Source organism: Heteronotia binoei, chromosome 4 (assembly GCF_032191835.1).
Source record: "Heteronotia binoei isolate CCM8104 ecotype False Entrance Well chromosome 4, APGP_CSIRO_Hbin_v1, whole genome shotgun sequence".
Taxonomy (NCBI): Eukaryota; Metazoa; Chordata; class Lepidosauria; order Squamata; family Gekkonidae; genus Heteronotia; species Heteronotia binoei.
In genome coordinates, this window is record NC_083226.1 from 150,741,625 (window position 1) to 150,753,701 (window position 12,077).

General features: G+C 40.3%; 1 protein-coding gene across 1 annotated transcript in view; it reads right to left on the reverse strand.

Annotated features, from left to right (window-relative positions):
- Positions 1-12,077, reverse strand: part of PARP8 (poly(ADP-ribose) polymerase family member 8) — a 215,665-nt gene that overhangs the window by 40,539 nt on the left and 163,049 nt on the right. The window contains exons 8-14 of the mRNA XM_060236017.1: positions 11,834-11,894; positions 8,319-8,409; positions 7,751-7,817; positions 6,366-6,491; positions 3,243-3,807; positions 565-618; positions 367-462 (exon numbers count right to left, since the gene is read on the reverse strand). Coding sequence (XP_060092000.1) covers positions 367-462; positions 565-618; positions 3,243-3,807; positions 6,366-6,491; positions 7,751-7,817; positions 8,319-8,409; positions 11,834-11,894 — 1,060 coding nt within the window. The remainder of the gene's footprint in view (positions 1-366; positions 463-564; positions 619-3,242; positions 3,808-6,365; positions 6,492-7,750; positions 7,818-8,318; positions 8,410-11,833; positions 11,895-12,077) is intronic.

The following is a 12,077-nucleotide window of genomic DNA, read 5'->3' on the forward strand; positions in this document are numbered from 1 at the left end:
CAAGAGACCCTGGAGAGCCACTGCCAGTCAAGATAAACAACATTGACCTTGATGGACTGACAGTCTGATCCAGTGTAAGGCAGCTTCATGTGTGCTCACCTGCACAGCCAAAATAACAAAACTCTTGTGGCTCCTCAAAGATTAACATATTTATTGCTGGTGTAAGCTTTCATAAACCAGATGTCTATTCACACATATGATGAAATGAGGCTCATGAAAGCTTGTATCTAAAGCAATGCATTAGTCTTCCATGTGCTACAAGACCCTTTGCTGTTTCTGTCCTACCGCCTTTCCTTGGAGTTCTATTATACATGCTGATATATGAAACACACAAAGAATCACTTAATGCAAAGAAAGCCAACTTACCCTGAGCATTGGCCCATTCTGAAACACATGTGGTTCATCACAAACCACACAGTATTCATTCAGTACAGGGATCCGCTGCTCAGCAAACTCAATTGTCTGAGAACAACAAAGAACAGGATAATACAATCTGCTTAAAATAATTAACAAACAGCTCCACATTCACCAGATTTCTGAAACGGATTAAGCAGTCTATCCTACCTGCACAAGAAAGCCATGGTCCCTGACCGGAATGGATTTTGCACCATAATTTGGCTGTTTAAAACAAACAAACAAAAGAGAGTAGAGATAACATCAGGATGTATACTGTAATCAGAAGCATTGTTGGAGGATTCTCCAGTGGAGATGTTTTTGGCTTTTTCTGTAGAACCAAGAAATTGTCTGGTTGTTTGCATCTGGAGCACAATTCAGTTTGAACTGAGATAATTCAAGAGAAAACCATCTATTGTTTCATTGGAGTTTTGTGTGTGTGTGTGTAGCAGAAAACTGTACAGCTTTTCTCTTAGAGCAGAAAAAATGCATTCTAAAAAAAAAGGAATCTGAATATTATTCAATTTTTACAACTTTCACTTTCAAAAAAGACATTTGTCTATGTAAATACATAGCAAAATCCAGAAATGATCTCAGCAGGGCCTAATGCAGCATCATTTTGTATCAGTGTACAGATGGTGCAGGGACCAGATATATTACTGAACTAATAGCACACACCATGCATGTAGAAGGCACCAGATTAAATGACTGGCATCTCCAATGAACAGCTGTCAGGGTACCAAACTGGGAAATACCTCTCCACTACCCTGGTGAGCAGTTGCCATTCAAAAAAGACAATTCTGCAGAAACCAAACCAATGTTTTAAAGAAAGTACAAAACAGCACTTGACATACTGATCTTCGTAATCCTTGCAACTCCATTCTCCAATGACTGCACTGATAGAGAAATTACTGGCATAAAAGCATAACACCTTTTTTATGCCCATGGCAAAGATGAAGTCCATTTTCATGGGGCTGAAAAGTACACACAGTTAGCTGTCTGAAATGAACTTGCAAAGGCTATACAAAGGGGCTTGGAAGTCTTAGCTCAAGGAAGTTGGAAAGCTTTCCCAAGCTTGGTTAGAGAAACTCAGGGACTGTGCAGCTCTTTTACATACGTGGACTGATTTTGCACTCACCTTACGCCACTCTCACATTTGTCTTCTCAGAGTGGTTTCCTTCCGATTTCACACTATCTGCCCCACGGCTGCAGCAAGTGTCGGCATTTTCGTGCAGCAAACAGACACTGGTATTTAGCAGTTTCTGTTTGCTGTGTGAAAACGCTGATGCTTGCTGCAGCCCTGGGACAGACAGTGTGAAATTGGAAGGAAGCCGTGCTGAGAAGATGGATGTGAGAGCTGTGTAAGGTGAGTGCAAAATTGGTCACAGTTGCCTTTTTTTTTTTTAAGGGGGGGTATTTCTGATTTTTTTTTCTTCTCTAGGTTCTGTACCGTTTTGCCAATTTTTGGGGATTTTTGAACCACTCTCTATGCATTTATTAGTACTCAGAGACACTTTCAATTACTGTGTCAGTTCTTTGTCGAAAGTTTTCTTCTTCATAGAAGATTCACATTTTGATATGAAACTCAAAATTCACATAAATACAGATAAAATCTTGTTCTGATGCCATTTTTGCCAACGTGATATTACCAGAAGAGGACATATTCAATATTTCAGAGTCATAACCTGATTAATCTCCTTACTAGATGTGCATAAACCACTGCATAGTATTCCTACTGTTCAAATTTCATGCACAGACAAAATAGATCTCTCAATTCATATTCAAGATTCTGTTAAAGAAAACTGGAAGAGGTGTTCTTCTAGTCCCTGGAAAAGTACTGAAACCATCATGTACATCTTGAAACATACTACTTTCACAGGGTTTACTGGACCTTATTCCAAATCCAGTCTCCATAACATCATTCAAAACAACCTTATGTAAAAGACATTCCTCTAATATATCCTTGACATTGCAGCACATGAAAACCACCATAACATAGCAGATAAAAGTACTGTACTGGGATCAGGAAAAACTGCCTTTTGGCAAATCTGTTCACCCCCAGAGCCAGGAAAGATTCAATGCATAAAGATTTTAAATTGCCAGTTCTTGGTGGTCTCAACAGGAAGCCATGGTAGAGTTTCTTCCATGATAATTTCTTTACCTCTAGTTTGAAAAGGAGGGCTGTGCCATTCCTCTTACCAAAGATTTCTCATTATTCTTTGCACCATTCTTTAGACATATCCCATAGCTCTTTATATATACCCAGAATGCACTGTGTGAGAAACTGTTTTCTCACTGGTGTACAGAAAGCCTGGCTGTATTTTCAATTAAATGTCAAATATCTGTATACTGTCAAAATGAGGTAAGCACTACCATCTGCTAGACACTGACTGCATATACAGTATTCATGCATTTACTATAAAAAAATCTCTAACCATTCACTGACTGGCACAGAGAACAACAGTGAATGACTATCTTCTACTGCTAAATCATAAAAATACATTCCTAAATTCACAACCTTCAGATTATGCCTCAGAATGTCATGCAATATATTTTCAAGAATGAATCCATGACAGCAATTCAATGTGGTCTTTAGGGTTAACACCAGCTTTAAAAAAATCTGACATGCGTCCTCCATTCAATAACCAGCTCAATTCCACTACAGGAGTAGGCTTACTCTGGGACCGCAATGTGAAACCCCTGTGGATGAATGAAGGTAGATTTTCATGACTTCACCAAAGTCCATCAGCATTTTGGTGAATGTATTATATGTTTTAGCATTTCAGGGAGGGAAATGGGGAAAAGAAAAAAAACAACAGAAGGCTCAGAGGATAAAACTGGTTACGCACAGCGGATTGGGATGGTGACGATGATGATGGTGTTAAGATACCAATAAGCCCTGAGGTAAGAGAGAGCCGCCTGCCCTCTGCTATGGTGGGTTCTTTGAAAAGCTCCGTTTTAGAGGACTTGGGGGTGCTGGAGTAAGACTTGCTGAGCAATTTGTGGTTCTTCAGCCCATCCAATTCATCCATTCTAAGGTTACTAGAATAAGACCTGCTTAAAAGTTTGTGAGGCTTCAAAGTACTGTTGTGCTCACACCGAGTATCCCCAGAACCTGGTCTACTCAGCAATTTGTGGGGCTTTAAGGTGATGCACTCATCCTGTTTGATGGCTGCTGAGCAAGAATGGTTCAACAGTTTGTGCGATTTGATGGTCATTGTGTGTTCAGCTCTGGGGTCGCTACTCAATGAGCGACCAAAAGTTCTGTGAGACTTTGTGACACACGTGTCCTCAGCTTTAACTGTGCTCGAACAAGTCCTTTTCAGCAACTTGTGGGTTTTTGAAATGCCATCTTGTTCAGGTTTCAGTTTCGATTTGTTTTTCCCATAGCCTGGTGGAGGATAACTTGGCGACCTGAAAATCAAAAGAAAGAACAGTACATCAGAATATAAGTAGTCAACAACATCCTTCAAGATCCATCAACACAAACGGCTTCTGCTGTACGAGGTTCAGTGATTACCTCATCCTGACTTAGAAATCAGCCTTCTCCTTTTGTTCCATGACTGACTTGTGCTTTATTTTTAATTTATTTACAAATCATATAAAGAACTTAAAGCCGTGATAACTAGATCAACAAAATCTCTGTGTCCAAAGATATATTTCCTTTCATAACCAGACACTGGAGGCACGCAATCATGAACTTGTCCATTCCCTTTCAAACCACCTAATCTAGTGGTCACCATTATACACGGAGGCAGTTGAGTTCCACAAGTTAATCATGCTCTGTATGAAGAAGAATGCTAAGAAACTATTATTTATTTCTTTTTAAACAGAGTCTGCAAGACAATAAAAGTGCATTGTGCACTATAATCTCTGTATATCATAAAAGAAACAGATATGTGCAAACATTACCTTGGAGATTTAATTGCTTAGGACTTCTTTAAGTTCTTGCTTGTGTGAAATCTTCTGACAGGCAAGTCAGACAGGCTGTACCCTACCTAATCATGGGCTCTTACTAGCTGCAACTGAAAAATCACCTCAAGACTGTTGTGTTTCACAATACCACCTCTACAGTGCTGTTAGTATATCACCACAAGGCACCAGGAAAGCTGTGCAGGATATGGAACGAAGATATGGTGTAGTGGGTACCTAAGGAATTTATTGTGTGTAAAAACCCTGACAAATTGATAGCATAGTTCTTTTATGGTAACCAGTGAGATGTAGTCGTTCAAGTGTCAGATTAATATCTGAGAGACCTAGGTTTAAATGCCCACTCTGCCATGGAAACTTACTGGGTGACCTTGGGCCAGTATCATACTCTCAGACTAATCTACCTCATGGTCTTCTTATGAAGATAAAATGGAGGAGAGGAGACCTATGTAAGCTGGCAGTAACTTATACAATACAAGGAAACAAGCACAATAGTTCTCTTTTTTTAAAAAGAAAATCAATTTTGGGAAGGCAGACTATGAAGTGATATTGGTAAGTATGCTTAACCCATTTCCTGTTCTCTTTTAATTTACCATAAATTGCTCTCTACCCACTGCCCTCCTGTGTATGTTTGTTAGGATATAAGGCCCAAGGTAGGTACTTAGACCCAATGCTCCCTCTAAGTTTTGGAGTCTTGTGAGCAAAAGAAATGTACTTTGTGAGCTACTGGCATTAACGTTGTGAGGTACTGCATAAATTAGTTAGCTCATCCTTCCTGAGCTAAGAAAAAATGTGTGAGCCGGAGGCTAAAAAACTGTGAGCTAGCTCACACTAACTCACCTCAGAGGGAACACTGCTTAGACCCTGAAGCCTGAAATGGGAAGCACAAGATCTAGGACATATTCTTATGGGTGCCCTGAGATACTCAAGTTTCAGAGCCTTCTTCTAGTGCAGATAGGCTTGCCAATCCCCAGGTCCCAGCAGGGGTTCTTCCGCTTTCCCAGGCTCCTTCCCGCCCCCAGAGGACCATGTGCGTTTCCACCTCCGGAGGCTTCAGTCTCCGATTGAAAGGCTTCCTCTTGGGATGGTGTGTCTGTGTTACTTTGAAGAAGTTGGCAGCAACTCTTGAGTAGAGAGGTCAATCCCTCGCTTCAGAGTCGCCAGAAACAGGGAGGGGGGGGAGGGAAACGTCTGCTGAGCACTTCATTATTCCCTATGTGGAGATCGATTCCCTATGAGGAGATCGATGGGGAATTGATCTGGAGGTTTCGGGGGCTCTGGGGGAGCTGTTTTTTGAGGTAGAGGCACTAAATTTTCAGTATAGTATTTAGTGCCTCTCCTTAAAATACTCTTCCAAGTTTCAAAATGATTGGACCAGAGGGTCCAATAGTATGAGTCTCAAAAGAAGGTAACCCTATCCTTCATTATTTCCTATGGAAGGAAGACATTTAAAAAGGTGTGCTGTCCCTTTAAATGTGATGGTCAGAACTCCCTTGGAGTTCAATTATGCTTGTCACACCCTTGTTCCTGGCTTGTTCCCCAATGTCTCTTGGCTCCACCCCCAAAATCCCCAGATAGTTCTTGAATTGGACTTGGCAACCCTAAGTGCAGAAGAAGGCAGGAGTGTGTAATGTCAGCTTCTGCAAATGACAGATAGTATAAGCCTCTGGATTGGCCAGGCCTTCTATCTTTGCTCAAGCAGCAGAAAGAGCAGAATATTCTACTTGCTGCTCTTCAGGCTCCAGATCTCCCTCCCTCTCCCATTCAGACTGCTAACCTCAAGACTGCTAGTCCCTTTGGTCGAGGCATGGGCTGGGTACAACTGCCCACACCCTAAGCATGGCGCTGACATTGAGAGAACACTTATCTCTGAAACAAGTCAAGAATCTTGCCCCACTGGTGGACCTCCTGATGGCACTTGGGTTTTTTGGCCACTGTGTGACACAGAGTGTTGGACTAGATGGGCCATTGGCCTGATCCAACATGGCTTCTCGTCTATGTTCTTATGTAATCTCATCTTACTTCTTTTTACAGCCACCTACCTGCGCAGTGTAGAAAAGATGTGCAGAGGAGATTTCACTTTTTTTTCAGAGATTTTTTTGTTGTGCGTACTGGTTGATTTTTCTTTGCCATTTTTCCATTGCCGTGTAACAAATGTTTGCATGATCCTGCAAATACAAATACAGAGACACTTTGTATTATCTTCACACTTCTATCTTATGGGTGCATTAGTACAAACACACCATGTTGCCTCCACCCGAATGCAGGAAGCTGCCTTACACAGCCAAACCACTGGCTTATTAAAGTCAGTGCAGGCTACTCTGAGCTGCTATGGCTCTCCAGAGTGTCAGGTAAAGCTTTCTCGTCACCTCCTGCTTGATCCTGTCAACTGGAAATGTCATGGATTGAACTTGGGACCTTCTGCATACAAAGCAGATGCTCTACCACTAAAACATAGCCATCCCACAGACAGCTTAGCTTTCTCTGTGCTGGAATGCTAACTGAATTATGTATCTCATGCCACAATTTTTTATTTTGGCCTGCAAATATGTTTAATTATAAATCTTTTCTTGAAATCAATATGTATTTTGGAATGCACATGCCAAATTTTAGCTTCAGGGAAATTTAGGAATATCTTTACAGTGCCAAGATCCATCTCTTGCTCCCTGCTTATAGGTAGAGTTGTATTTATAAGACTCCTTTTCAGTCTTTTCTAGTAATGAGTGTGATATGCACTATGTTAAGCACCAAATTTCAGCATTCTGAATGGAAGTTTCTTAACAACTTGATGGATGTGTCCTGAACCCACCAGTTTCAGGATGAGGTACATAAATGTCCCATTTTTTTAGATCTTCCTGGTAATCCAGATATCTTGCATTATATGAAAACCAGATTTCAGGGCACTAGGTCATCAGGAAGTACTTAAAAATTCTGACACTCTTGTGAATGTGAGATCTGAGCATTCATACATTGTATGATATAACACACATCTTTTTCATAGCCAAGTAGAATTTAATACCAGCATTTATTCATTTAGAGCAATGAGAGTAGAGTAACTCATGAAAAAAAAAACCCCACAACAGGCTGCCTCTATTCTGTGTGGATATTTTAACAGCCTGAAATATTTAATTATATCTTTCATTTATTTATTGGGGCACCTTAGATGTTATCTTGCCACAAACTAGAGTAGCCAAGTTGACAGGGTCTAACCAAATCATATGCTGGGAGTTCTGTGTCTGGAGTGCCTAGTTCTGATCATTAAAGCCTATTCAGATCCTGAGGCTTAGCAGATGCACAGGATTTGATCCCACTATATAAGCATTTTCCCAAAGAGGTGAACAGCAGCTCCCTGGGGCCATTTCAGGTTAGGTAAATTGAACTGGGGAACAATCTGTTATCTGTATTTTATTTCCTATCATGAACTTACTTCTTCAGCTGATGCCCCAGTCCGAATCTTTCTTTAGTAGAGATCTGAAACACATCAACGGTGGGCACTGTAGAATAGAATATATTGGTGAAAAACACAGGCAAGTTTGTATATTTCAAAGCTGATTGCAACATTTTGTTAGAGTTTTGTTTGTTTTGGAATTGGGGACTAGTCAAATGCCCGCTTTTGTGATGGCCAAGGAATATAGAGAAAGGCCAACCAAATCAGCAAGAACTCCATGAGGGAAAGAAGTCTAAAAACCAAAGGGATGAGGAATCCGAAAGTTAGGCAAGACGAGGAGTCCATTAACAATTCATTCCAACTGTTAATTACCCACACAGATTTGATAATTGAATTTCTGCAGGCTTAACATCCACCCATTGATTTTTGTTATATCTCCCGCTACTAAATTAAAAGGCCTTTTAGAATGCAATACTTTCTTTCCAATAATGTAATTAGACACCGGAATCCAGTCTCATAATTGTTTGGTGAAAGAAGTTCATCACAGACACAACACCCAGTATTTTCAACAGGGGCATCATAGAGGGGAAAGGGAAATGTGACCTACCTGGGCCATTTAAATACTGTGTGAGTGAACAATGCAACCTCACAATTATAGGCTCTGTGCGGATTACATCCCACGCCACTGCAATCTCTTCCTGATTCAAGAAAAACAACAGATACTGTAAGTCATCAGCATCACATTCGTATCCTAACATGTTCACTGGTAGAGCTGGCAAGGCAGTGTATATGCTTGCCTAAGTTGCAGTCTAGACCCATTTTACTGAGACAAGAGTTCTGTGGGCATCTAGCTAATATCAGAACTTGAGGAAGATTGGTGACAAAGCATGAACTGAACTCATCCAGAAACTGAATGCTCAGATGAAGAAAATGCAACTATTTCCTTGCAATCATTTTCTAGGAATCTAGGCTGCGTTAGGTTCATGAGCCTTCACCAACAAAGCCAAAATACAACAGTAACAAGCCAGTTTCTCTCCCCCCACCACCACTTTGGTGGGAAACTAACACTGGAATCCTAAGGAGAGTTATTCCAGTCTAAGCCCATTCATTTCAATGGGCTTAGACTGGAGTATCTCTCTTTGGGATTGCAGTGCAATTCATGCTACCATTAATGCAAGATGCTACCATCCCAAGGCACACAGATTGCATGCAACCTTGTTCAAAGTAAGCCTCACTGAGTTCTCTAGAGTCTATTCCCAGTTATAGAGGCAATAAAGTCAGCATACTACTACAGGATGACATTAGATTATGAATTTTGAGGTCCTTTCCATACTGTACAAAGGATCCAATGAACTGTACAACTAGTTCTGGATACGCAAAGTAGACCTTGTGGCTCCTGATCTTCTGATTCCTTTGGGATATTATGATCAAAGGAGACTTCCAAAAGTAGATGATAATAGGGCATTGCACTTCAATTCAACAATGCCACCTAAGGTAGGTTCTTTGAATTTCAAGGCCACAACTGGCTGGTTGTGGTAATCAACATCCAAACATCTTTCAATTCATAGTCCTTCAAACATCTTTCAGGTCCTAGTCAACCCCATGGGTAGCTTCACTGGGACACATAGTATAACTACAACTTTCAAGAGGAAACTAGCAAACTTTTTGTTCCCTTGTTGTTAAAATCAACTTTTTTACTTGTTAAGAACATGCAAAAATACTCATTGAGCTTTTTTTCCTTGCTAACCATAAGAACTGTTAGAAAAAGAGGAAAATATATTTGTATATGGTGACAGTCCTCATAAATAAGATTTTCTAATCTTTGTGGTGGATATGCTGACTGAAAAACAAAACAAAAAAACAGAACGTGTAATTTTGTCCTTCTTCTCCTCCCCACTGCAGCTTCCCAACTCACATGTTTACGCCATGTAACCTTGGGAATAAAGGGTTATGGCTGCTGGGGGGGGGAGGTGGAAACATGGAAAGATCCACAACTGTCCCATCTTCTGCAAACAGACTAAAGGATCCATTCCATCATCATGACAACTAGTCCTAGTTTACCAAACACATCAGAAACTGTACTGCTAAAAACTAGTTATGTAAAACAAGAGGACTAGAATTAACTGTTGGTTGCTACTAAGAGCAGCACTGCTAAACCTTGGAAGAATCCCAGTGTCTCAGATGTTAAAAAATGATGGATAAGTATCTGTGGCCACACAGTATTAGAAAGCATTTACAGATGGCATCAGTAGAAATGCTAGCATTTGTTCCAGCATTTAAGATTAGTTGGTACTCGTTCACTGCTTTCCAGAAAGATCTGCAAAGAATTCTGTGAGGAAACCCTAGAGAGACATGCTTGGCTCATAAGCACTCCACATGGGAAAAAGAAAACAAAGACCTATTGATTTTTTGGCCATTGCTGATATGATAATAGATTATTGTTAATTTTTAAAATTTGATTATACATCTGTTTGTTATTTGGTTAGTACTTTTTGCATTTTTATGCAATTTTAATTGCATTGTAATTTTTTGTTTTGTTTTCAGTGTTTATTTAGATTTTAATTGCAAACTGATTAGAAAGCTTTGCCTGGAAAGTGGTCAAAAGTGTGACAATAAGCATACACAAAACAATCAAATAAGTTCATGGTCATGATTACAGATTTAATAACATGATAATAGCTGTGCAAAATATATTTAGATTCTTGTGAGATGAACTGGTACATCCAGAGGCTTCTAGTTTCCTTTTAAAATACTGCATAAAATATTAACAAAAGAAAAAAAAATGCATCAGAGCTGTTTTTAAGAAATGAAGCCATACATATTTCCAGCTGAAATCAGCAAATGCTTTGGACAAAGGCAGTTAAGCAAAGCAGAATTAGGGACCATAGGCAACATTATTATTCATAAGGGACGGCCACAGTCCTCCACAAATGGGACTATATACCCAAAGAATGGTGTGAGAAAGGGAAATTGCCACCAGTGCTGTTTTATAAATACTGCTATAATAGGTACGTTGTATAGCCATTCCTTTTGTGCTAGGAAAGGTAGGCTTTTGCGCAAGCAAAACATCTACATAACTAATTTTACTAGATTCATGCAGTGCTCTGTCTAAAATGTAAAAGCAAAACAAAAACCTACTGTGAGCAGAAGACCCTTTCTATATGGTGAAGGCACCTTTGGATCCAATCCATACTATGAACCAGCCCCACTTACTTTAAGAATGTCCATACAAATACTTAGAAAACAGGACCATGGGTGTGATCATATGAGATATTTGGCCCATCCTAGCCACACCTCCCATCTTGATTTAATGTGCTCAATCACATGAAAGCATCTGCCTTTGGAGTCCCGCCCGTACCTACCTCATCTGAGGATGGGCTGGGACCGGATTAAATAGATACTGGGAACTTCCAGGTAGCAAACCTATAAACTGTATTTAGGGTGCGCTTCCCAGCTGTCTGAATGGCATGGTGTGTGCTGCACCTGCCTGGCATGTGCATGAGTAGTCTGAAGACTTCTCTTGTGCATATGCGGCCCATGCCTCTCCCAACAGCAGGGTGGGGGCTTTGTGAATGCCTCTGGGCATAGATAAAAGAGAACCAGCTTTTTCAGAGCTGGGATAATATGATTTATGGGAAGAAGTCTGTCTGATTCTCTGGTTCTTTCAGGCTTCAAAGGCTTCAAGCAAGACTTGCCATTTTGACAATGCAAAATGAGTGCAGAAGATGATTACCCTAGCAATCACAAACCTAAGTCAATGGTCTTAGAAGTCAATGGTCTTAGAAGGGAATGACTTCTTAGGACTGCACCGTTTCCATTCATTGCTCTGCTGCTGGCTTTGGTTCAAAACGATACTGCTTTGCCTCCTGTTATTTCAAGCCATCATAAGGAAAAATGGGAATGTACTGATCTACACAAATAGTGCCAAATAGCTGCACAGAATCCATCTTTTGGCTGTCTCCACTGAAAAATGAATCAGAACCAACCTTGCAACTGAAACGTCTGAAGATCAAGAAAGACAGAAGGGATGTGCCTGTAGGTAGCTGACTATGCATCTTGATGAAGGACAGAGCGAACCATGTATTCATCTTTATTATATTACCGTATGATGAGATTACTTACATCAAGAAAGCTAACATCAATATGCAGATCGATATCTACATCATCAATGGCTCCATATTCCCTGAAAAGAAAGAATATCATGTTACAGCTATTTTTGATACTCTTGAACATCCAAAAGAGAAAGAATCTTATTAACAGCCTGCAGGATATTATGCAAAAGCAATTCAAGCGCATATTCAGCCACTTCCAGCACAGAGATTGGGTCGGATCCAGCCAGCTTTTTCACTCAGTCTTCTCCAAACAG